We start from the raw sequence: 27,690 nt of genomic DNA, 5'->3' as shown, positions 1-27,690 counted from the left end.
AACTACGCAAGATACTAGAGTGGAGATATTCGTGTGGTGCAGGTAACTGGCGTGCCGTCCAAATTAAAGCTTTTGTCAAACGACAAAAATATTTGATTTCTGACTAATTTGCATTAGCCTATCCACTCAATACCTGCCGACTACACAGGAGTCAACACAACCCTTAACAGACGTATGCCTATGGCCCTATGCGCTGACGCCTTATCCTACGTAACGTTACTGTAGTTAGATACGTTTGCCTTTGGTACAGTCAGTCTAAAATGGCCACAGACGAGCTCTCTTCCAAGCTGAACCGTCGACTGCAGATTGAGGAGGGAGCCGAGCAGGCGGGGGCCGTAGATGAAATTGAGCATCAGAACGGGTCGGCGGAGAAACCGAGCACGGCCAACGCGGACTCCGAACTGGGTGCTAAGCTGCAGCGGCGGGGTGAGCTGAACGACGGGCTGGCTGAGCACCACCAGCCCAGCATGAAGGTCTTCAACCCCTATACCGAGTTCAAGGAGTTCTCCAGGAAGCAAATCAAAGACATGGAGAAGATTTTCAAAACGTGAGTACGCAATGGTCATGATGCATATGTGTGGCATTTTTAATGCTAAACCATAAAAATATTTTGGAATCATTGCTGACCTGTATAGTGAACACCAGGGGTTCCTAACTTTTTCATCATCAATCAGAATTATTTTCAATGGCCAAGTAAGTTTGTTACTACAAGGATTTCGACTCGGTTGGTTCACTTTGGTCATATTAGATATAGCACAAAAGTATAAAAAGTAGTATATAAATATTTAAAAGTAGTATATAAGGGAAAGTAGGCTAAATTAAAAGTATAACGACTATATACATTATAATATTAATTTACTTCCTTAAAAGTATGCACGTGGTTCTATGCAGTGGTCTCAGTGGCCAGAATTCACTGGGGGAAGCCACCTCTAGGGGGGTCCGGGGGATATTTTATTTTCAAAATGCTTAATTTCAGTGTAATTTTGTCAAAAATTACAGAGACGTTTAAGGTGGGGTTCTGGGGTTGTCCCCCATAAGATTTTTTGCTCATTATATGCAATTTCATACAGTTTTACATTATTTGCCATGGCTTGTGGCCCCTCTAGTATTGAAGATATTTTTAGGGATCCAAATAATATTATTGCTGAAACCCAATTTCTGATGCTGTTTTTATTGTTTACCCTCAAAATAAATTAGCCCATATGACAAATACTTTGATAACTTGGCAGGTACTGTGATATTGACCTTATACCCCCAAATATAACTTTTCATAGAAACACTGCATACATCACTATACAGTTACTTGAATCTTAAATTGATAAAAATTAAAAGATTTTGTAACATACCTCTGTATTATATTTGAATTGAATTCTTCTATATAAATATTATAATTTGATGGAAGATTTCTGTCACACTTAGCAGTAACAGCTGCATCCATAAAAAAAACAGAAAAAAGGCTCTAGTGAAGCCACGGGTGCAGTGTCTTGCCCTGGATTTGGGGTTTGGTTGCTATGGTTACTCTCTGCTGTCTCCCTGACCCTGACTCCCTCAATCTCCTGCCTATGTCCTTCCTATGATATTGGTAGAATGGACGAAATGACCTTATTTTAATTACCAACCCTAACGGTTTTTTTTTTTTTTTTTATCACTATTTATGCCACTTCCCTCAAAATTGGCTCCACTTCCTCCTGCTAGAGGATGATGATGACGTGACAAAAAAGTCAGCTCTCAACATATCATCCATTACTATTTATTATACATGGCCTGAATGAATTCTGATTGGCTGGAGGGGTGTTGATAGTTTCCAGATTACCACATGGCTATGATACAATAGTCCTTATGCCTGTTTTAAATTAATGCACCACGTTGAGACTTGCTAACAAATTGATTTATATTATTGTGTACAAAGGTGCTAGTTATGGCATCAACAACATATTTAGCGCCCAGGTGGCTCAACCGGTAAAGCGCGTACCAGTAAGGCTAAGTCACAGCGGCACGGGATCGAATCCGGCCTATTCCTTTTAGTGCATTTCATCCCCCTGTGCCCTTCCTTTCCTGTCTCTGTTGTGACTATTATAAAGCATTACGGGGGCATTAGTAATTTTGTGCTTTTGTAAGCAATGTAGTCCTGACTGCATATTATAAATACAAACAAGCTGATGTTATTGACAAATACATATATTTATGTTGTAGAGCAGGGCTTTTCAGTTATATTGTTCAGGGGGCCACATTGTCAGAAAGCTAAGGGCCCGGGAGCCGGACATTTCATTATGTATGTACACTTGACACAACGCGCCACCACGTTTTCAAAACTTTTTTTTCGCTACACTGCAAAAGTAGCCTAATCATAAATTAAAAAAGAAAATAAATAGGCATTCTTTAAGTAATTAGGCCAAGTGCTTAATTTCATTTTCTTTATTTTTTTCTTTTTCTTTATTTACACATATTTCTCAGTCCAGTCGCTGTTGAATTGACGATTTTCGGCATCAATTTTTCTTTTCTTCAGCGTTGATAGTGACGCTGATGATGTCATACGATAATTTGCATATGAATATATATTGCTGCACTTGTCATGCACGCCGCTGACTCCGCCCACCCGGGCCAGTTTCGGCATACGCCGGTAGCAATTAGAAGTGGACCCTATCCTACAGTCCCTGCTCGCAGCAGAGGGAGGGAACTACGCGCTGTGATCATCAGACCTCTCTGGATTAGACAGGCAAGTAGAGAAAACCGGCATCAGCCATATCAATTTATTGCCAAATGCTTTGGGATTCAACACATTAACATTGCTTCCCATGGTCAGAAAAAGTCACCAGATTTGTCGCTAGTCGCTTTTGAGAAATAAAGTCGCCAGGGGGGTCTGAAAAGTCACTAAGTCTAGCGACAAAGTTGCCAATTTGGCAACACTGCACCTACCGGAGTATGTAGCACAGGATTTAGTGTACAGTACACAGGAGGGCTCTGCTGGTTTGAAGGATTTATGTTGGCAAAAATGTCCGTTATTCGCGTGATTTTTTTTTCTTCAGGTTTAAAATTTTATTTATTTGTAAACAGAACTGATCGGCGGACGGTGTGACTTGATTGGCGGGCCGGAGTTGGCCTGCGGGCCACCAATTGAATAGGCCTGTTGTAGAGTTATATTTTTCCTAAAAATTAGCTCTTGCTCTGTTATTACCATGCTACCTCTGATGTTGGTTGTTTAAGGATAAGGATAAGGATGCATTTTATTGATCCCCTAGGGGAAATTTGGGTGTCACAGCAGCAGTGTACAGCACAGTAGCAGAACAAAGAGAAGGTAATTAATAATAATGGAGTAAGAATAGTGCAGAAAGGCAATATACATAACAATATAAATATAACAATATAAATATAAAACAATTAAAAGTGTCTCAATGGTCACAGTGTCTGATTCTCATCATCTCCTGTTATGTTTAAGTAAAGGGTGTAAACATACAGCAAAAAATAGGGTGTAAGCATGCAGCTAAAAATAACGGTTGAATTGAATGAACGTTGGGATACAGTCACGTTGAATTTTCACTCATACTGTGATTCGATAGGTTTTAGCAAAACCATACGCTTAAGACACACTTGTAAATAAAAATAAATAAATGAAGCTCTCCCTCTCTCAGTGGGGGCTGTGGCTAGTCTGCTGCTTTGCACTGATGAACTGCTATTGCATACCGTTCCTACCTGAGGTTGCATACCTTCTGCTACAGTGATGTCCTCTCCAGCCCCTGCCTTAGGTGATTCAACACTTAACACTTTTTCAAACAATCAAAATAAAGGATGGGTTGGGAGAATTAATTAGTTCACTGCAGCGACGGAGCTGCTGCTGAGGAACTGATGACAGAAGTCCAGAGGAACCCGACGTGTGTATACATATATATATATATAAACATCGAACAAAAAGTTCGGAAATTTGTGTTTGGTAGATTATTTCTCTGTTGTAACAATGCTTCTTGGCAATACATTTTACACCGTTGGAAAGCCTGTTTATTTCCCTTTTAAATGGTGCCTCATTTGTAAGAAACATGCATTTGTGGGATGAGCAGCACAGCTGAGTATGTGGGTTGCGCTCATGTAAAATTTGCCAAATCTTCTCTGCTAATGCCAAACAGCTTATTCTGCTGTTGCTATTGACTCTTGTTTGGTGTTGTTTGGTGGATTGGATGATTGAAGTCTATCAGTAACAAGGAAGAAACAAGACATATTGGCAATTTTACAATTTATTCATTTAACAAACAGTCAGGAGCCTCAGTAGCGTGTGGAAGAACCATACACAGCCACAACAGCCTGGCACCTCCTCCTCATGCTGATCACCAGCCTGGTCACACACTGCTGTGGGATGGCATTCCACTCCTCAACCAGGATTTGTCGCAAGTCAGCCAACGTGGTTGTGTCGGTCACTCTAGCACGAACAGCACGCCCAAGCTGATCCCATAAGTGTTCAATTGGGTTGAGGTCAGGACTGTTGGCAGGCCATTCCATTCTCTCTACTCCCAAATTCTGGAGGTAGTCTCTGATAAACCCCGCTCTGTGGGGGCGAGCGTTGTCATCTTGGAGGATGGAGTTCGGTCCCAGACTGTGGAGATATGGGATCGCCACCGGTTGCGGAATCTCATCTCGATATCTCTCTGCATTGAGATTGCCTCCAATGATGACAAGCCTAGTTTTTCCAGTGATGGAGATGCCGCCCCACACCATCACACTGCCTTCACCAAAAGGTGTTACTCTATCGGTGCAGCAATCAGCATAGCGTTCACCCCGTCTTCTCCACACTTTGACCCTACGATCCAACTTCCGTAGGCAGAATCTGGACTCATCGCTGAACATAACGTTCCTCCACATGTTCAGGTTCCAGTGCAGGTGTTGCCGACACCAGCGCAAACGGGCCTGACGGTGAAGGGCAGTCATGGCAGGCCTCCTGGCAGCCCCATGAGCCCGGAGATTGGCTGCGTGCAGTCTGTTCCGGATCGTCTTGGCCGAGAGCCGTGTGCCATATCGTCCTGCAAACCTTGACTGCAAATCTGTAGAAGACAGCCTACGGTTCCTAAGTGCTGAAAGGGTGAGGAACCGGTCTTCTTGGGGTGTCGTCTTCTTGGGACACCCACTTCGCGGTCTGTCTCTGACATCCCCCGTTTCATGGAACTTGGCCTTCAGTTTGGAGATGGTACTATGGCTCACTCCAAATAATGCCGCAACTTGCTTTTGTGGAACACCAGCTTGAAGTTGCCCTATCGCACAGGCCTTATCGAGATCAGACAAACGTGACATGCCGATTCTTGGAGCAGACACCAATTGACCACTGTAGCAGGGCCCATGCTCACAGGTGCTGCCAATCAGGTGCCAATCAGGTACCTGATTGTCAGCACCTGGGGGTACCGGAAGCTCAACAGCAGAATAAGCTGTTTGGTATTGGCAGAGAAGATTTGGCAAATTTTTCATGAGCGCAACCCACATACTCAGCTGTGCTGCTCATCCCACAAATGCATGTTCCTTACAAATGGGGCACCATTTAAAAGGGAAATAAACAGGCTATCCAACGGTATAAAATGTATTGCCAAGAAGCATTGTTACAACAGAGAAATAATCTACCAAACGCAAATTTCCGAACTTTTTGTTCGATGTTTATATATATATACACACGTCGGGTTATATATATATATATATATATATATATATATATATATATGTGTGTGTGTGTGTATATATATATATATATATATATATATATATATATATATATATATATCATATATTTCTTCTTTCCCGATATTTTCAAAACACAACTTGGTAGTTCCGCGGCTCAGCTTAAACTGTCTGTACTTGTCATTTTGATGGTGCGTTTGTTTAATTTCCCAGCTTACCGGTTGGGTGGAGTTTTAAGTTGTTAAGCACTATGATTGGCCAGAAGGTCCAAACACCGCCCAGCCAGCAAACTTTGGTGTAAAATCAAACTGAACCGGAGGGGTATTCCAGAAAGCAGGATTGGCAAATTATCCAGATAACTCAGAATTCACAGAAATCTGTGATTTTCTGCTCCAAAAACCGAGATCAGAGTAACTCTAGATCAGTTACTATGGCAACTTATGTTCTCAAGCTAACCTGGTCTGTGGCAGGTTTAGATGAGGCTTACCTGAGTTAAACCCGGCTGAGCCTGGTTTTTGCACTTTCAAAGTTAAATTAACACCATAAGATTCTGTTATACTGAGCCTTCTAAAGGATGGTGAGACCTGCCATGGCCCAATTGTTAATGAGTTTGCACACTGGTGTAACAAATCTTTTCTTAAACTCAGTGCGTTTAAGACAAAAGAGATGGCCATTGATTTTCACAGGGAGTTGCTGCCCCCCCACCACCTACCCTTGTTAATGGTGAGCAGGTGGAGGAGGTAAAGCAGTATAAATGCCTGGGGACAATTTTAGATGATGATTTATGCTTTGAGGCTAATGTGAAGGCAATTGTAAATAACGGTCATCAGCATTTATTCTTTCTAAGGAAGCTCCGTAGTTTTAATATGGAGAAGACTCTTATGAAAATTTCTACTTATCCTGCATTGAGTCTATTCTTACTTTTGCTCTCATCTGCTGGTTTGGTAATCTAAACCAGAGGGCCAAAATCTTCTATTACGGTAACGGTATACTATATCACAATATAGTAGTTAATAGTAGTAAATTAAAGGTACTTCATTACATTTGATTACTTTTTTATTTTAAACTATTTTAAACAAATTTTAAGATCAACAAAAACCAACAGATAAGATTAATCATAACAAATCAATAAGTATGACCAACTGGCAGCTGCATCACATTAGAAAACAATGAGTTAAAAACTAAAGACTAAAAGTATAGCCTAACTGAAAGAAGGTGCAGTGATTTGCAATGCACTGTATCTTGTGCTTCAGCTTGGGGACCGGTGCTCTCAGAACAGTAGGTGAAAGTCTCTGGATGTCAACCCAAAGAAGGCACTGGAGCACACAGAACAGGACAACTCGTATCAGGTCATATCATTCGACTTAAGACTCAGTGCTGCAATTTCTCTTCAAATGGAGGAACTGACCAGTAGGAATGTTCCTTATCAAACGTTTCGGGTGATCGCTATCTGCCCTTAGGAGTGTATTTCTACTCATCGGTTTGTGATAAATGGTAGTCTGTAATATTTCTTCAGAACAGTTAAATCCAAGAAATGTATTTATTCTGGCGAATGTTCCTCAGTAAAGTATAAGTAGTCTGTAGTTGAGTTAATGTACAGCACAAAGTCTTTCAGTTCATCAATATTGCCATTCCACACACAAAAAATATCTATAATGTATCTTTTCCATAAAGTGATTTTAAAATGGAAAGGCTTATTTGCTGTATTGTAAATTACATTCTCTTCCAATAGACCCATAACCAAACATGCACAGGAGGGAGCGAAGGAGCTCCCCATGCTAACCCCTCGGCCTTTATAATTCAATTAAAGAGTCGATCTCAGCTTTGATCTGATCCATGGGGTTAGAATGTATGGGAATGTAGCGCTCTCTGTCATTAAATTGGGATTTGATACTATTGTCATATTGTTCATAATTCATGACAACAATGGATCCACCCTTATCTGCAGCACGAATAATTACATCCTTCTTTTTTCTAGCGAGTGCAAAGCTTTTATTTCTGCAGTAGACAGATTTTTTTCTTTTGGGAGAACTTTCTTTAAATATTTTACACAGATCTTGTTCAACCAGTGTTCTCAGTGTCATCAGCGCGGTAGCATTAGCTTTAGCTCCCAGCTCCAAAAAGCTTTGTTTTGTGAAAACGGAAGACTTTATTGAAACGTTTTTTTATGGTGGTGTGTACATGATACTAAGCCCTAAGGACACTCGATGTAAGTTTGAGCCAAGGAGCAGGCATTTGGAAGGCGTCGCCAAATTAAGTTAAGATAAAGATCTTTGGGTCGCTAGTAATGGCATAGCCATCTAGCGTCCATTTGGGGCTGAATATACAGTATTAAATAATTCCCAACGGCAGACTTCTTTTTCCATCTTCTTCACTCACTCCAGAGGCCCGTTTTATCGAACTGATTGCTCTGGATCGGATCGGATTATAACGTTCACTGCTACCGATATCGGATATATATTGATAGATATATACAGTATTGTGCAAAAGTCTTGGGCACATGTAAAAGAAAAAAAGTAAAGCGAAGATGCTTTCAAAAATAATTAAATGAAAAGTTTCTAAATATCAAAAAATGTACTATAAAGAGCAGTCTACTGACACACTAATGCAGAAAAAAAATGAATAAACATCTAAGACACAATTTACATAAAAACTCTTGGGTGCCTAAGACTTTTGCACAGTACTGTATATAATATGAACATTATAGACAATATATTCTCTGAGCAACATACCTACTTGAAGGCTATTTGAACAGTGACTGCACATGGTCAGGCCAGAACTCCATGTGTATTTGATCTTGTACTCTTCTTTAGTAGCCTAATATAAAATTCCATAGCTATCACCAGTGATAAATCTGAGGGCGAAGTGATAATTTGAATCTAATGGCCTAAGGGTAGGAGCAGCAGCGTGCAAAACTGCTTCAACAGTGTGGTTAAGCTTTCCTATGCTAAGCATAGGAAAGCTAGTTCTGAATCTGTACAAGAATGTAGCCTAAATTGTTCATCTAACCAAATGCCAAGATATTTATATTCTGTAACTCTATCAATGTTGGATCTGTTTAAAGTGGAGATATACAGGTTATTGAAGTCAGTGTCTTCGGCTCTAGAGAACAGCATGAATTTAGTTTTATGTGCATTCAGCACCAGTTTCAGAATAATAAGTCCACCTTGCAGAGCACTGAAGAAGTGTTGCAGGTTTTCGGAGTCTTCGGTCTGCCATGTTGCGGGGGGCCAGGGAACCGGAACTTCAAGCCGATTGATCCGCGAAGCTACCAGGAGCTCCGGGTCTCGCGCTGCCCTCCCTCTCCCTGTTAGCTGTTTCAGCCTCTTCTGTTTTAGGCTTCTTTAGGTTTTGTTTTATTGCAGAGGGTCCAGCAGTTACAGTCCTGTCTTCCATGTTACCACTATCTGCCATATTGATTAGCTTCACGATAATCAATCTAAGCGACTAGTCTGCATTCAAACTGCGTCCGTTTTCTTTCTGGTTTGGTTTGACTTTCTGCCATAAGTCAGTGAGGCACTTCGTGACAGTTCAGCGATAACTTGAAGTCTTTTTTTTCATAAGAATCTTTTCAAATTTGGTATGGAAATGGATGACCGCTAGAGGAAAAAATATTGATTTTGATGTGTTTATGATTATTATAACTGTTATTAATTAACTGATTAAATTCATGTCAATGCTATTTGGACCCATATCTCACCAATGGTGCATTATATTGTATTGAAATTTGTCAAGAGAATTGTTCAGGCCACTGGGGAGATATGTATGAAGTTTAAACTTTTGATTATAATTATTAATAAAATAGTTAGTACTGAGTTAATTTATTATTGAGTGTACATACCCTTTATTATTGGGGAGACAATCCCTAGAGGATTATATCCATTAATTTTGTTGTGTTGAGTGTTTAGGAGTAATAATATAATTAACTGGTTAACTTTATTAATTTGTGATATAAAAATAGTTACGGCATGCAAGCTTTATTATTATGAAGATTAGCCCAGAAGGAAAAAGTTTTATTATTTGGCGAAATAAAAATAGTTGGGACATACAACCAATATAATCGGGAAGATTAACCCTGGAGTCTTATTGTGTGATTATTGAATGGCTTTTTATTACATTTGACTTAATGGGGCCTTCGAGGATTGGGGAATTTAGGGGATATACCCTTGGTGTCTGCCCCCGACAGCGTCCTTGTTGTTGTTATTATTTAATCTTCTCTTGTACAACACCTTGTAATGTTGGTTTTGAAAGGTGCTATATAAATAAAGTTTACTTACTTACAATCTAAAGAGAAAATTATGTTCCAGGAAACAATTGGATTTTGTTTCTTTGGAAATATTTACTAAAAGCCCTCTTGCTTCTCTTCCACCTCCATTTTCCCCATCAAGTTGCACTAGAAAAGAGGCAGGCCTGGTAACGGTCTTGCTCCCATCTCCCAGTAAATGCTGCTGTGGAGTGCAAGTAAATTAAGTGGAGCTTCCCAGTTCCCCATGACCCCGACCCAGACCCAACCCAGTGTTGCCCACAGAATTAGAATCTATTTGTGGTGGTAGGTGGGGGGGTGGGGGGGGGTGCCTTTTATTCTTGTATTCTCTTATATTGTCAATATATAGGCTATTATCAATAAAGGATCCCATTACCTGAATGACTGAAGAATTATCTGATGCACTCCATTTTAAATAGTTCCATAATTCTCAGAACGCTGTGCGGGCTGCAACCCAATCCAAAACAATTTGTCCCTCGTTTTCCTTCCTTTTACTTATAGATCCAGTCTCCCTTGTGGATCTGAATATATATCTGAAATATTTGGTTGCTTAATTCTTTTTTCATTCTTTTAGCCTGAAATCCAGTCAAAGTGAGTCTTTGTTCATGTGCTCATTGTTTTGCATGTATTCAGGGAGTGTGTGACGGGATTTCATAATGTCGGAGGGAGATGTCATATAGGGCAAGAAGAAGCCATCTGTTGGCAGCACAAGGGCTCTAAACTACTATAAGGCTCCTCATGCAGCTTGGCACAGTACCATGTATAATGTTTTCTGCTTTGTTTTCCGTTTTCCGTTTTTGTGGTCCACTTTAAGGTCTTGGAATTCTCCATCTGCACTGACTAGCTGTGTCTTGTTTTCCTTAGACATATGGAACATTATTGTCTATAAGAAACGTGGTGTGGTAGACCAGTTGTTGAGTTATCAATCTAAAGAAGGATGTCAACATGCATCAACAAGAGCCTGTAGGCCTATGTACTTTTGCCATATCTGTGCAGGAAAGAATTAAATGGCGCCAACAATCCTATCTTAATCACACACAGCTTACACACTTCGCAAAACACAAACACAAATGTCTAGGCAGCAGTGTGTGTTACATGTGCAGGCCATCATAGTTGAACTAGTAGCGCTGCATACAGGAGAGACAGGCTTCCCTTTTTCTGTTCTGGCTAGGCTAGCTGTTGCCTGGAGACGAGCACTAAACCCTGAGGAGGAGGAGATTGGCAGAGAGCAGAGGGAGGGCATGGTCAGGAAGACGGTTGTTAACTGTTGAGTCAGACTGTTAGTTGTGCTAGTTGTGGCAAATGGGGCAAAGGCTGTGTTTATATATGAGTGATTTCTTTCTGACACTCACTTGGGAATAGACTCTCAATTCCACAATGCAGGGCAGAGGTGTCAAACCCAATGTTGGTGAGGGCCACATTGAGAAATGTGTTATCCTTTAAGTTGTGTTATCTTTGACACAAAGTACTTGAAAGAGAGCAATTTAGATATATAGGTTTGTTATTTTTTTTCTTATTTATTTATTTTTTTTAACCTTTATTTATTCAGGGGGAGTTTCACTAAGAGCAATGCTCTCCTTTTCAGGAACGCCCTGATCACATTCACACACACATTCACACCTGGAAGCTGACCAGTACAACCACAGCCTGATCTGCTGGCCACTGAGCAGCTCCACTGGAGCGGTTGGGGTTAAGGGCCTTGCTCAAGGGCCCCTCATTTGTTTGACAAATGGAACTATTTAAAATGGAATACATTAGATAATTTTTCAGTCGACTTCAACTTCCTAAGTTTGAGCAGTCACTCCACACCATACAATTTTGAATAGAAGCACGCCATTCCCGAATATACTGAACATTTTAAAGTTTGAAGTGTTGATAGCTAAAACGGTGCAAGACCAGTTAAGTAAGTAAAGTTTATTTGTATAGCACCTTTCTCAGATACAGAATCACAAAGTGCTTTACAATATTAAAATAGCAATAACAACAGACAGCACAGTGCCTTACAAATTAAAATAACAGTAACAACAGATAAAACAGGTACAGAGACCTATATAAGTACAGCATGAAGTACCAAACACAAAAGAGGAAATAAAATCAATAAGAGATAGAGTGCCGGAAAAGTGTGCGGAAGAACTAGAAAAGATTACATTTTTCAGTTTGAAAAGTTGCACAGTTGAATTCATTAGAATGAATTTAAATGTCTGTAGAATTTGATTATTTTGAGGTAAAGCAATTCACCAGCCAAATCTCCTGTAGTAATCAATACATCAGAATAGGTATCAATGTTTTAAAAAGTAGTAGTAGTATGAGTAGTAGCAAAAGTAGTAGCCATAATATCAGTAGTAGTAGTAATAATAGTAGTGGCTGCAAAAGCAGCAGTAGTAGCAGCAGTAACCAAAGGTGATTGGCACCACTGACTGAAAATAAAAAATGTGAGGGGGGAGGACAATTACAATATTTAGAAGAAACCTACATTCCAGCTGATGCATGGCTCATCCATAAAACATACAAACAAAAAAAAGTATTGATAATAGAAGTAAAAGTATTTTCTTCTCCAATATTCTTACCCTGTGACACACACCCAAAGCTTCTAATCATATGATGTGCAAACAGTGGACTGTTTGATAACATTTAATGGCCACACTTAGATTAATGAACAGCCAGTTTATGTCATTTTGAGGCAGTGGTAGCCTAAAGTTTAGACTGGGCTTGTGACTGGAAGGTTGCTGGTTCAATCCCCAGCCTGGCTGGGAAAATGTGGTTGGGGAAAGTGAATCAGTAACACTAATTACACTAACTACTGTCAAGGAGAGTTTGAGCGAGGCACTGAACCCCCAGCTACTCCAGTGGAGCTGCTCAGTGTCCACCAGTAGAAAATTGTTGTTGTACTAGACAGCTTCCACTCGCCAACAGTAGAAGTTCCCTGTGGCTGACAGTAGAAGACTGTCCCTGTACTAGGCAGCCCCCAGCGGCCAATAGTAGTAGACTGCGGTTGCACAGGGCAGATCCCAGTGTCTATACTTAATTTGTTTGCCAATTTGGGGAGGTCCTTGTTATTTTCCTTGCTACATTAGTTTAATCTGAAGTGTAACTCACAAGCGTTTAAGTTGCATAGTCAAACTTTTAATGTTTGCAAGAGTTTAAGTGGGCTCTATGCCCAAATGGGAATAGTCATGCTTGTCGTCCCTATATTTACCAGAGGCATTTCTACAATTGAGGATGTTGGGTAAATTTGCACTTCCTCTTTGGCAAGGCAGAAGTAATGTCTAAAGTACCTCATTCCTTCCTGAATTCTCAGACAACTCATTAACACTGGGTTGAGCCATGGTTTGACTCTAAGTTCAGCAGTCATGCAGTTGTTATTCCACATGCCAGAAACATGATAAACTGTCACAGATAAACTTTCCACCCAACATTTAATATTCTGTTCTCTCCAGTCTTCATTTTTTGTGTCTTGTGTGTCGAATAAACTTTAATCTTTGTCACTTCATCATCCTACCCTTTCCTGGCAGGTCTCACTGGCTGACCAGAGTTCAGTATCTATTTCAAGACATTTATTTTCACTGAGTGAAATTTGGACTTAGTTTAGAGTAGAATATTCCTGCTGACAAAAATAAGTCCCAGGAGTAAGGCCCAGTTTCACATCAAAGCTAAAAAAGAATCTATGTTGCAGGCTTTTTTTTGCCTTGCCTCGCCTCAAACTGTTTCCCCTTCAGCTTTTATCAGACATGTTAGATTTTTGACACAATATATGGGATCTGAACCCTTTTAAGGATAGCTGTACAAAGACATGTGCAATGCTACTTTCATAGAAAAACAAGCAAGTTGTGTGCATAACAGGCAGGGACATGAGAGGAGCCTTAAGAATTTGGGCATGACACCTCAGATGAGCAACACAAAGTCATGGACATGCATTAACAAGACCTCAGTGTAAATTTTTGACATAATTTCCCTGACTTGAACGCTAGAGTAGAGTCTTGGGCAAAGCAAGCAAGAAGGTTCTTTCAATTAAGATTTGTAAGAGACCAACTCAAAGGAGAACGACAGAATGTGCAAAATGTTCTGTTACATAAAGATGGATTTGATTGCTCAGGAGAAGAGAAAAATGTTCATGAGAAATTATTTTTTAACTTAAACTTATCCAGGAACGGTTGAATTGCCATACATGCTCTTTGTCAAGAACACCATGCTTCAGAAAAAGGTTGTGTATGGCAGTTTTCACACACGTTGGAATGTATAAAAATAAACTTGATGTGAGAATGTGTGTACTGTCCCACAAACTTTTGACCATGCATACGCACATTTTTCTGGTTTTGTCAGTTGGCATTGGCAAACGACAAAGTAGTGAAATCGGAATGGCAAAAATTATTACTGAAGGCAATAGTGTCATCTGGGTCTTATAAAGTGGCTGTTAAAAAATCTTCTTGTCCCGAATAATTGACATTCTACATAATTAACTGGACTGGACCATCGATCTCGCTGCTTTTACTCACAGCAGAAGTGATTCCATTGTTGGTTGGTGCCGGTTGTCCTGCCATGGCTTTGCTCTGTGCGAGTTATGAACGAGCCACTGCTCTGTTTTGAGCAGAATGACAGCCGCACTAGTACCATTGAAGAGGAAGACTGTCACCCAGCGGTAGCTGGCTTGCTCACATTGGGCACACACAGGAAGTACATTTGTGTGTGGTCCAAGCGGCCAAAACCACGGGTGAATTTTGAAGCCAATAAGGAAGTGGCTGAAAATAGAGAAGACAAAAAAAAAAAAAAAAAAAAAAAAGACTCCCAAATCCCACCCAACTACATTCATGTCAGTGGGACCACAGCTCAACTTCTCACTCAAAATATAAGGTCAATAAATGTTTGACAAGAGATTATGGTCTCAGTAGCTAATTTTACTTCTAGTATGTGTCCATGTCGCAATTTTCAAAATAATTGTGTCATTAACGGGATATAACGGTTATAAAACAGAGTTGTTTTCAGAGTGATTGACAGGTTGGCTGTCCATGGATCGATAGGTTGCCGATCACAGACCAATAGCAGGCGTCACCGTGGGAAACCCCCGGCTTCGCTCAGGCTGCTCCGGCTCTAAAAAATTTCAACATCGTAAGCTCGTAAACCCCAACTTTGGCTTCAAAACGGCCCTTCAGAAACCTATGGGTGACGTCATATTCACTATGTCCTCCTTTTTTTTACAGTCTATGGTGTGGACCAGTAGCTACTTGTGTGTGGATTGAACAAGAACGCCGAAAGGGTAGTCTAAAAAAAAAATAAAAAAAAATAAGAGGGGTCTCAAACTTGCGTCACTGAATGTCACTTGATCCACAAATGCAGATTCAACACTTCACAAGGCAATTTTACATTTGAGAATGCTTATTGCCAAAAATGCATATGGAATTTGGAAACATATATTCATTTTTTCCTATACAAAGTATGAGATATTAGCCTGATAATTCAGACTGAATGGCCATTTAGTTACCACTCCCATTATGAGATTGCCTCTTTGTTAGCCGTTTAGTCAGTAAGTGACTTATCCGACCGTTCTGACTTTATTTTCACTGATGCTGGGCGTATTTACTAACTTAACCAAGAGATTGTCTTTGCAAAGGCGATATTTTTGTCAAAAACGACTTACATTCTTGGTAAAGGAGTGATTTCAACAAATATTATTCTGCCGAAATGGCAATGAAAAAACGTTGAAGGAACAGTTAAAACTTCATCATCATTGTTGTTGTCATTGGAGTGATCTTGAGAGAGTGGTCTGTGAGTGGTCTGTTTCTCTACTGATGGAAAGCTTCTCCAGTATTAATACGGTGTCTGCTTTTATCTACTCAACATTAGGATCTGTTTTTGTTTCTTTCCTCTCCCAAACTCAGTTGTGTCTCTGTCTTCTGCCAACATGGTTATTCGGTGAGCAGAGAGGAAAAACAACCTGGAACAATACTAAACCTTCCCTCTCCACACAGTGCCCATTTAAAACAAAAAAACCAATACAAAACAAGAGAAAATTGAAGCAGATTAATACACAAAATAAAACCAACATAGTGGATAAAAGAGGGGAAAATAAAAAGATATAGAAGTTAAAATAAGAACCCAGAAGAAGGGGAAAAAAATAAATACTACTTACTATGTTGCCTCCGTGCTTACTATGTCATCACCCTCTCATCACAGTTTGGGAAAATACAGAATTTGAAATATTTCTGAATTTCTCCTGTCCAATTTCTCCATTGACTTCCATAGTAAAAATGGAATAGGGATGATTTAGATTTTCCAGATTTTCAAACCACTCAGTTCCATTAAGATTTAGTGAAGGGACTTGGTCTCAGCTTTGTTAGCAAAAAAGACAATTTCAATTTATGTCATAAAGTAGAACTAGCAAAGTCTATGATCATTTTAAGATAAATTAGACTCTTCATTAATTTCTCAAGAATGGTTAGTCCATTAATAGTTATAGATGGTGAGGGTGACCAAGCTGTCACACTGATATCCCATCTAAGAGTTTGCTGGTGAATTTCCATGCAAGGCATGTATGAGATCTGATCAAGTTCTTTGCTTGATATAAACTAATTGGCACGCCAAATATCTAGTTAATGTTCACTAATCGTTGATTAAGGGAGACTGGTTGGTAGTAGTTATTAGTCCATACCCGGGGATGCGCGCGCCACAACTACGTGCAGACTTGCCAAAAATGCGCATAAACAGCGTAAATGTGGGGAAATGGCAAACGGCAGCTTCGTCAGTCCCTGCCTATGCTAATGCTCAATGCAGATATACAGAGTTTTCCTCATTTTATAGTAGGATGTTATGATTAACAAACTAGAAAGTTTGCTAATGAGCTAGGCTTTGTAAACTAACAATAGCAACTAGCAATTTAAGTCAATTAAATTAGATGAAACAAATTAAATGCATAACACAAGATAGCTGATGATGGACTTTTATTGTCCCGAAGGAAATTTGTCATGGACACAATATAATGATGTAAAATAATGATATAAAACATCGATTTACCCTTGACTGACAACAACTGTAACCAAGACCCTGTATTTCATTTTCAATGCTGCTGCCAAGAGATGTAAGAGGGAGGGGGGATGGGCAACTGTGGGAACCAGAGTTCACTGTGCCTTTCCAGCCTCACAGAGTCTATCAGTAACTAGGGTTAATGTTTAACTTGTTGCACACAATTTCGCAAGCTTTTGTTTGTTTGATTTAAAGAATATTAATATTTCTGACCTTAGTGGAGGCCCTGTGCCTTCGCTATAAACCAATAAATATGATGAGAAATGAGACATTACTTTCAAAGTCCTTTTTTATAATTCTGTTAGCCTGGTGGGGGTTCTCTGAGCCTGGCTGGTCTGCACAATGGTAGGGGAAACCCAGTACTTACAGTACATGCACACACATACAATTTTGTTGTGGCCAGTTCCCAATGTACTCCATGGTCCCTGTCGTGCAACCCTCCTGTCTGCCAGGGAGGGTGTGGACATGTTAGGACACAATATCTGCTGCTTTTCACCTGACAGCAAGGAGATTTTCAGAAGAGCATAATGCACATGGAGGTTCATGCTAAATCATGTCTTCATGGATTTGAGATATTCACCAAAAGCTCTCTTCCTAAAAAGATTTGGATGTTGTTGTGGTATGGTACAGAAGAATCTATAAAACATGCTTCAAGCCTATTTATTCGATTAAAATGCCTATGGTAAAATCATCCTAATATTCAAAATTTGCGTGATTTATTAACATGAAGGTTAAAGTTGTTACTCATGCACATTGGCTATGTTTTAAAGGAAAAATCCTTCGCAATGTGCGTGAGTTGTATGTGTGTGCTTGATGGTGGTGACAGGCAAAAGTCACTGAAAACATCAACAGCAAACAAATTTCTTCTGCTTCAGTTAGTGAGGTAGCTAGAGATGCACCGATCAATCGGCCGGTTTTCAGCTGATCGGCCATGACCGGTGACCGGCCGATCAGTCTCATATATCCGATTCTGTGCCGGTCAAATTTAAGACAACGGTAAAAACTCCGCTGCAATTAAGCAATATTACACGAGAGGGTGTGCGTTACCGTGATGCTTACGGACCTCGGCGCAAGCGCCTCGGTCCTGACCGCATCACTGTCGTGCCAATAATCACGGTAAAGCACACCCTCGAGTGTAATATTGCGATTATGCAACAGTTACCAACAAAATAAAAGATATAAACAAAATGTATTCATATTGTGGGGCAATTCGCTCTCAAAATAAAAAACTTTTTGCTAGTGTTATCTCCGTTTCCCTGGAAATACATGGGGTCTGACTAATAACTGGAAAACAATCAGTCACGTCAGTAGACTCCTATGTAATGGAACCTAGTTTACTACTCCAGTAAGTAGGCGGAGCCTTAGTAACGACCTAGCAACAGAGACGATTTCTAGTCCCTGTTGAGTCAGCCAGCCAATTTGAGCTAATGCTAATGAGGCTTTGGTTATTAATGCTTTGGTTATGGTAACATTGTTCATTATAGTTCATCTCAGATGATGACGTCCTTTGATTCCTGCCAGTAGCAAACATGTTTTGAGTTAACTGCAGATGAATCAACCCAAATGGAGCAGTAAAGAGGCTGAGGAAGGAAACAGCAAGCATATAAACATGATGGGCCTGATCAGTCCTCTAAATGTTTTTCTGTGTTCTAGCTCCATCCTGTGGTCTCTTGCAATATTACATGTGTAAATATGTGTACCATTTAAGGGCACTGGCTGAAATTATCTGGGGATGTGACGTAAAGATCAATAAAGTCCCAATTCCTTTTACATATTATCAATATGCTATGCTTCCTAAGCATTAGTAAGTGAGTGAAATCGAGTTGTCACAAACCAATTTCCTCCCTGTCTGTGGCCAGTTACGATGCAGGGCATGACAACTTCATTGACCTTATGGAGCTGAAGCTGATGATGGAGAAGCTGGGAGCTCCCCAGACCCACCTGGGCCTGAAGAACATGATCAAGGAGGTGGATGAAGACCTGGACAATAAACTCAGCTTCAGAGAGGTGGGATTAGAGAAAACAAGATACCATTGTATCATTAGTGGATCCATGAATCATTCAAAGGATCTGTATTCTATGTTAAACCAATGGCAAATTAAACTCACTGACATTCTTCCTCTTTATCCATTTCTCCTCCCCTCTTCCTCCAGTTCCTGCTGATCTTCAGGAAAGCAGCAGCAGGAGAACTCGCAGAGGACAGTGGCCTCAGTGTCCTGGCTCGCCTCTCAGAGATCGACGTCTCCACCGAGGGGGTGAAAGGAGCCAAGACTTTCTTTGAAGCCAAAGTAAGCCAAGTCTTTCCCAAGACTAATGAAACTATGACAACTACAGATACAGTGGTCTTTTCATGCAGTCACTCCACTGCAGTAACGGAACTAAGCATAGCAAGAGACATGCATGCAAAAAAATGTGCAGACAATTGGGCAAAAAATTACTGTTCTTCAAACAGGAGCATCCTATGTACCAGATGTAATGTACTGGGTTTCACTGTAACTGTAATTGCAAAGCAAATGAGGGAAGCAGAGGGTAAAGCATCAGTGAACTTCTACAGAGGTTTTTCCAGTTCTGTCACAGAGCTCTTACAATAAATTGAAATTGATTACATTTATTTATTTACATACCACATGCATGAATTGCTACATTGTTGGCAAGTAGGACTTGGCCACCTGGGGATTCGAACCCTTGACCTTTGTATCCAGTAGGTGACTTACTTCCTGCGCCACTGGGGACACATGAGCCCCGTTTCATTAGTCATGTCAACCGGCCCTCATTGACTTCCCCTCGGGGGAATCCCCGTCGCCATCTTAAGTGTCGTTCCATTACTCTGATAACTCAAGTGAACTTTCTGAGATCGACCCTTCAAGGGCCGAGGGAGCAAGTCAACAACGATGTAGACTTCACAAGCGCATATTTCCCAGGATGCATTGTGATCGTCCGTCAATTCCGGCGCATGAACAGGCGATGAATATAAATGCAAGTAAACAAACAAAATTTAGAGGATGTAGACATATTTTTGAAATGAACGCATCTGCAATATTTCATTACTCATTGTTCTTTGTAATTTTTATTATTTATTCTTATTATTAATTATTAGGGCTGCTTAAGGGCAAGTGCATTCCATTTCAAATATTCTGCTCCCCCTCGGACCCTGCACCCCCGCTCTGCAAGTGGCCACTCACGTTACGTATGGTGCTACGTATTACCAAGTGCCGAGGGGAAGTGAGGGAGGGCTGGTTAAATGACTAATGAAACGGGGCTATGGTTTCCACACAAGTTCTCACAAGTTGAGACAATGACAAAGAGGTTAACAATCAAGCCACAACTACCCAGGTGCAGGTAGTTTCCTGATGCCCTCTCCAACCCCGCCCACTGGCTCCTGAGCCAGGAAGCCAAACCGACCTCACAAGCAGAAGACAGAGAGAGGGATGTTACAAAAACATTCACAACAATTTAACTGTTGGGGATAAAATTATGAAAAAAATCACACATCAACCTGCTGTCCTCGAGTGTATTGTCAAATATTTTGGTGAAACTTGAAATAGAAAATGTTGTGCATACAGTACAAATTACAGCAAGATATTGAATATCACTGTAGCCGATTACGAGATATAAACTTTTCACATTTGTGGCGCCTTCTACTGTTCAAGATTAAAACAGCTGTGCACACATAGTCATTGATGATATTTGAACACATTCACAAAGTTTCTTGATGATTGGACAATCGGTCATGAAGTTACAATTAAGCTGACAGGCCATGCTCTCTCTCAAATTTAAAAATTAATCTCTTCAAAACGACAGTAGATATCAACAACATTTTAACAACTTTTAATGAGATAGGTCTGTAGATGATACATCAAAAAATTGGTGGTGTAGGAGGAGATGTTAAAAATGTGTTTTCAAAACTTTCAAAATATCTCAAAAACTTTCCAGGTGCACCTTGAGGGTCCAGATGGCAGTTGTAGAGTATGGTCACCTGTATAATGTGGACCAAGTTTTGTGAAAATCAGACTTACGGTGTGGAAGTTATGGCCTTTCCAAGGGTCAAATTTTTTAACTTTAATTATAGTGCCACCTTCAGGCTGATTGGGTTCATATTTCTTGACCTAGTAATGGTTACCAATATCTCTCATTGGGCCAAATTCGATGTCTCTGGGATGTACTAACTCACAGGAATTTGCGCCAACGTGGCAGAACAATAATAGTGAATAATAATAAACCAGCACAAAAACAAGAGGGTTTCAGCCCCTTCAGGGCTTGAACCCCTAATGCCAGCAGCAACAACAACAATACTAGCACCTCACCACGACAACTAGACACTCCAACATCACATCACATCATATCCCACATCACTAGAGTGCTCCTCACATTACAAGGTGCAGCATCCCAACACACCACGGTCTAGTTCTTTCTGTTTCACAGTTTGAGCAGTGCAATACTGGTAGGAACAAATGATCTGCGAGCCTGGTTGGTTCGGAGGGATGGCACCCTATACCTTCTACTACCTAGTACTACCTACTCGAGGAGTAAGGAGGAAAGACTTTGTGTGTCCATTTGGATGTATATATGTCCATTCAGTAGCATTAAGTGAATGGTGTGATGGGGCGCCCCGGTGAATCACAGAGTAGAGCACGTACCATAAGGCTCAGTCCTTCCCGCAGCGACCCGGGTTCGAATCCGGCCCGCGGTCCTTTGCTGCATGTCCTCCCCTCGCTCTCTCCCATACCTTCCTGTCTCTCTCTCACTATAGCTGTCCAATAAAGCATAAAAATGCCAAAAACAAAAAACGTAGGTTACCGTGACACAGTAAACCCTCCTGTATTTAGCCCCATTCTCTACTCCAAAACACAAGTTACGTCTTCTTTCTTCTTGCAAGTTTTTCCTTGTATGCATTGAGGGTCTAAGGCTGGTGGTGCCGGGTAGGTTAGACTAGGTAGAATAGGTAGGCTGTTGTATATTGCTAACATCTGCTTTTGTGTGTCTTGTGCTTTTCCTGATGTTTGTCCTATATCATTCTGTTCTATGGTTGACTGTTGATCAGTTAGATCTAGTTAGCCTCATTCTCTCTAAAGTCATTTGAGATATGCATGTGATAAAGAGCTATATAAATAAACAAACTTGAAGTTGTAGCTTGAGAAGAGTCAGCTGAGTTAACCTGAACAAACTGTTTTTTGGCTGTTGTTAGCTAGCTAACTAGCCTGCAAGCTAATTTAAGCAAAGTGTCTACCCACCACTAATGTTAGCTATGCAATATTACTTAGTGTGCAAATCAAGATGTGTTAACAAGACAGTGATGGTTAGCTGACCAGATACTATGGTTAGCTAGCTAACAAGCTGACATCTAAATACAAATTGATCAGATGTGTCAGCCGTCTATTCCTCTGTTGGACAGGTTCTGGCAATTAATGAGTCCAACCGTTTCGAGGAGGAAATCCGTCAGGAGCAAGAGGCCAAGAAGAAGCAGGCTGAGGAACAGAAGCAGAGACGAGCTGCCTTCAAGAACTTGCAGTCGACCTTCAAGTGACCACTTCCATCTCTTCTGTGGACCCTTCATCCTGTGTGCTCTACCTACTCTCTGTCATTTTATCAATGTCTGTTTGTAAATACTCCATGTTGAAAAGCAGTTATGCAAGACAGTAATGAGTTGTCTTGAGTCAGGTACAGACTTGAGTCCCATACATGCCAGTCACTGTTCTATGATGCAATGAGTTGGACACATTCTAGAGAACCAGCACTACTTATATGCCGATGACAATTGGTCTGTATATGTCTAGTGGGGAATGTTATGTTTCACTGTAATGTCACTGTTTTTATCAATGACATTGGTTGTGAAAGTGTGGCATATTTTATGTGGCTATTTTAAGGAGTAATTATGTTTTAGGTTGTAACAATTGGGTCTAAAGAGGTTCAGTGTCCAGTTCATTGTATTTGCTTAGGCTAGTGATGGTTGCGCTCTCTGATGTCATATCCTGTAAGTTTCACTGTGTCCTGGCTGCAGTGTAACTACCCTGCCTGAGCTACATTTTACTTTACTCATGCTGTGAGATAAAACACACAGTGCACGCTTTCCAACTAATCCCACGTTAACATAGCATTCACTCAGTGTTCACCATAATTTAGCTCTATATTTTTTATGTTAGTGTAGGGTGGACGTTGAGAGGGGTTTTGGTTTGGAAAGGTTGTTTTTACATGAGGTGGTGGTGGTCATTTTTCAACAGTATATTTTCCACAGGCCTTGTGAAATTCTGACAATCCTAAGTATCCTATTGCCACTTGGACCAACTACTGACTACTGACATGCAATACTAGTGCTAATATAGCAGATGCCAGTACGATTTATAGTCAGACCATTTTGCTGTGTTTAAATTCTTATGCTGCTTTACCCTTTCCAGTGTTGCTTCACTTCAAAACCATAACCAATGTGAATTTACCCATTCCATAATCTGGATGGAAAGTGAATATTACTATCCTCTATAGTTTGGCCTGTGCATAGAAATGGGAAGTCTTGGGGAGTTCTGAATAGGGTTTCCAGTAATGTGGTGTCATGTGGCTGTGTGAAATTTCATGCTCATATTGGAAGGGGGATACAGGATAAGGTCTCCTTGCCACAAAGTCACAAAATCCTTTCGTTTTTATGCATTTAAAATCAACCATAAACATCCCTAAGAGGAGTTGTTTGAATTGGTGTGAATTTAGATTTTTACTACCTTGGACAGCCAACACCAGTAGAATCGCTGCCATGACACACTTTTACAATTTGTGATGCCAAGTGAGAGATATATCTTTCCCTGTTGGCAGCTTGTATTTATGGTAAATCCAACATTAATGTGGAATGTGGGGAAGGGTGTTCAAGGAAAATGGTGTCCAAAACTGGTCTTCCTCTATTCCAGTCCTCAAGGCCCTCTGTTTTTGCCCTTGTCATTTTGCTGGTGTTAAGTTTGTGGTTTGTGTCACACCACTGTATCTTGGTTGTTAGTGCAGGAGATTGGATTCATTGCAGTTCATAATGGTGACTGTAATCCCAAATCCCAAACAAGCAAACACAGGGACATTCAAAGCTTTTAATTTTGGAACATGGTTTTCAGATCAATTGGCACAGCTCAGTTCAGCTGCATGAGGCTTGTGTGTACAGCATGGAAGCTAAGTTGCACAATTAACAAGTGGAGGTTCCCAAGCCCATGAGCACAATGCTATGAAACGCAAATTTGATATGGATTTTCCTTTACTTGTTGCAAGATGCAGCTTGTGTATGGTGCACTTGTACTGTCTGTAATCAGGTGAATCTAGCCAGAGATATGCACAATTTGCACTCACTTGGTCATTTGTTGTAAGAGTGTCAAGGGTTAGATTTAACCTTGATGGAAATGTAACTTTAATTCAAAATTATCTTCCAATCTTTGAAACTTAAAAATCTAAACTTGAGATCTTAACATTTTCTATCACAGCATAGGGCAAATGTAGATTATTTTAACATGAATCATTTTTGAGGAAAAATATTTAATTTTTTTGATTTGTTTGTTTTTTCTCTATAGTCTTAATGTGGTTGCTTCTAAGCTTCAGATAAAGGTGTGACCTGAGGGGAAACCGTTAGATATTACTTTATAAAATAGTTTGCGAGCTTCCAATGTAGTGTTATTATTGACATGGTATTGTCTAGTGATACCTGCCACATTGCAACTAAAAGGTTGTGAATAAAGAATATAATATTTTTTCATGACAATATAAGTTTCAAAAATACTTTTAGTTTTATATGGTGAGGGATCTTGTTGAGTTTTCTGCATTTATGGGCATTGTCCACAAGGTGGTCTATTCATTTTAAGAGAAAAAAACAAAAAACAAGGTACACCTACTGGTCACTCTTCCAGGTAAAAGCTGATTTGCTAGTTGTTTGTCTGTAAATTAATAGATTGCTATTGTTTTCCTTTTCTGATGTGGAGGGTGGCTAGAGTAATTCTGTGTTAAATGTCCCTGGGTTATGTCAAATCTGTCATAAACTTACTTTTACTGGTGTGTACGATACACAGGTCTTTCCATGTTTGTCTCCCATGTGAAAATTGTGGTTCTCTACTAATCTTGTCTTGGAAAATGCCAACATTGTACTGTATAGGGATAAGAGGAAACAAAACCATGATTTAGCTTAAGTCTTAAAATGCATTCCCTGTAGAGCTACACATAATTTGTTGAGGGCAGAATAGAGACTAGGATTTGGATTCTGTGCATTTTTTTATCATTCCATTTTATCTTCATTACACTTCTTAGATCTTTCAATGTCTTCATTGTTCTGAGATGAAACGGTGCCAAATATTTTTACTGTCGCTGTGTCCCAGTCCAGTCTAGCCTTGCACTGTAAGGTAACAAAACATGGTAATGGCATTTTTTTTTTTTTTTTTAATGATATTGACACTGAGAAGATAGATATTCATGATACAGTAGTCAAAATTCCATAGCGTTTCTGTCTTTGGTAGGTATAGCATGTCATCATACCCTCAATGCTTTGAAGTCCATCAGGAGCTTGGATTTATGAGGGATTCACTAGGTGTAGTGAAACCCTATTGTTATTGCTGGAAATCCTATTATTGATATTATTGTTATTATTATTTTTTCTCCACTATTTGGTCCAATAACTTGACCATAGATTGGTAAAAAAAAAAATCTTTTATTTGGCGTATAGGTGATCCTGGTCACTCGCTACTTGGACACAAAAAATGGTACTGATTTGCCTCATGGGGGGCAGTATAGTAAACCCTCAAATTCTAAGGCTCAGCCCTGTCACACTTAATCATTTTTTTCTATATCATCTGACATTTTCAGTGTCTTCTTGTCTGTCTTCTCAAAAACTATACGTAATACCTTGCATTTCCCTTTTTGCTCAGAGCATTGTGAACAACTCCAAATACTTCTCAATCAACTATAACTAGCCACATACTATACACTCACAACTGCAGTATATATTCATTTGAAATCAAAGACCCATGTCAACATCACACTGCACTAATATTTCACTATATTTTCACAAGTATAAACGCTCTCTCTCTCTCTGCCCATCAATAACAGACTGCTTATCAAAGGGAATATACAACACCTGCACTTCTCAATCACACCTAGAAGATGTCTTACATGAAAAACAAGATTATTAATCAATACTCATCTAACGCTTCATCTGTGAGTAGGAGTAAAATTGCTCTGCATAACTGTAGCTCCTTATGCTGCAAACATTTCCCAATAGCAACCAGGTCATTCCCATCTCGTCGTTATGTAGTGAAACCCGGCGCATCACTGGCATGCAGCTATATTTTTTTCAATTGCAATTCTCATTATACTTCCATATTGAAAGACATGTATCCAGAATTGGTCAGAGAACTTCAAAATCAATTAGGACAAAACTTTTAGTATTGGATCTGTGTTTTCCACAGCATATTCTCAGCTTCTATTTTCTGATTGATCCTTTGTTTTTCAAGGTTCCTTTTTTTCCCATTGTCCTGCAATGTTACATGCAGTCACTATTCAAGTCTGGTTTACTATGGTATGTTTTACTGTAGTGTCTTGTAAGCTGATAAAAAAAAAAAAGATGTGGCTACTCTATAATACACCTTTTATTTTTGATTCTCCGTTATTCTTGTGGCAATACATTTTTTTTTTTTTATTTGCATCATTACTTTCTGTCTGCTTACAAGATCAAACGCTCAACTCAACTATGTACTATACTGGTTGCTATAGATTAAGTTGGAGAAATCTGATGTTATAAAGACTGATCTGCTGTAAGTGTTTTTTGATTTAAGGACAATAATTCAGCTGACCGTGTGTATTTTTAAATAAAGCTCTTTACTGGGAGGAACTTGCTATGGAAAATTGTTCTTTTTCTGAGGGACAGACAGATATCAGACAGATATTATGTCATCAGTGTTGCCCCGATTGTTTGTGAAATAGCGTCCCCCTGTGGACTGTAATGAGAATTGCAGATGGGGGCTGGAACAGTAAATGAGAGTGCCACAGTCAGGGCTCTCAAATAACACTACACTCAATAGTATCACTGTCTGTCAGCTCCAGTTGATGGTTAATGTGCACAGATGAGGGCTTATTCATGAAGGACTGGTACAGCACAGGTAGGGTGGAAGCCTGTATTTAATTCTCTGTGATCCTAGCACAATATCAGAGGTTGTGAAAGCTATGGCTGATATTGTTGGTATCTGTCAAATTCCTCCTCTATAGACTGAGTGTTTGAAATTTCATGCAGAGGCAAAGATTCAGACAGGAATGATTAGGCTTCCCTGTATTTTGTCATGAGGACTTCTGAATATTCACATTCAGAAATGATTATTATAACTTTTTGTAATATTACATTTAGGTTGTCGTGCAGTATGTGTGTATTATATCTACTGTTTTTTCACCTAATTCTGGCACCTGGCACCAATTATGATATGACTAATTCTCACTTATAAGATGAGTGCACCCCGGAAAGTATCTGTAGTGCTTGATGGAAACTAACTATGCTATTCTGTATCTAGTTTGAAGCTTGTTATGCAACAGGCCAGTCAACACGTTTGAGATTTTCTAGTTTTGTAAGCTTAGACTTTTCCTTTTCCACTATCTCCCTTCATTTCAGTGAGCTAGATGCCAGTTTTGGCATTGAATCTCTGTCATTGTGCCACTGTTTTCCTCCTCCCTAATCATTCATTTGAATAGGTAATGCAGTTGCCCACTAGAGGGATAAATTATACATCTCCACTTCAGCTATCTCTTTCCACCCCACTGCCTCCTCTCTA

General features: G+C 39.9%; 1 protein-coding gene across 2 annotated transcripts; it reads left to right on the top strand.

Annotated features, from left to right (window-relative positions):
* Positions 1-5: 5 nt before the first annotated feature.
* efhd2 (EF-hand domain family, member D2) lies at positions 6-26,752 on the top strand. Of its 2 annotated transcripts, XM_071517132.1 has the most exons (5): positions 6-332; positions 462-547; positions 18,787-18,934; positions 19,081-19,215; positions 22,320-26,752. In XM_071517132.1, exons 1-5 carry the CDS (start codon positions 261-263, stop codon positions 22,449-22,451), a joined length of 573 nt encoding a protein of 190 aa, XP_071373233.1. In that variant the 5' UTR covers positions 6-260; the 3' UTR covers positions 22,452-26,752. The 2 variants fall into 2 exon arrangements, with proteins under 2 accessions (XP_071373233.1, XP_071373231.1); XM_071517130.1 differs by having other exon boundaries at positions 6-547.
* Positions 26,753-27,690: the final 938 nt, after the last annotated feature.

This window comes from Centroberyx affinis, unplaced genomic scaffold, assembly GCF_046629955.1.
Source record: "Centroberyx affinis isolate AG114_WGS23_722 - 3 ecotype Tasmania unplaced genomic scaffold, CSIRO-AGI_Caff_v1 ptg000464l_1, whole genome shotgun sequence".
In the NCBI taxonomy this organism is placed as follows: domain Eukaryota; kingdom Metazoa; phylum Chordata; class Actinopteri; order Beryciformes; family Berycidae; genus Centroberyx; species Centroberyx affinis.
This window is presented reverse-complemented; position numbering and strand designations above follow the sequence as displayed.

Coding starts and splice junctions, on each gene's coding strand:
- efhd2 (XM_071517130.1), top strand. CDS start 261: ATGGCCACAGACGAGCTCTCTTCCAAGCTGAACCGTCGACTGCAGATT. Junction 548..18,786: donor ATGGAGAAGATTTTCAAAAC/GTGAGTACGCAA, acceptor GTCTGTGGCCAG/TTACGATGCAGGGCATGACA. Junction 18,935..19,080: donor ATAAACTCAGCTTCAGAGAG/GTGGGATTAGAG, acceptor CTCTTCCTCCAG/TTCCTGCTGATCTTCAGGAA.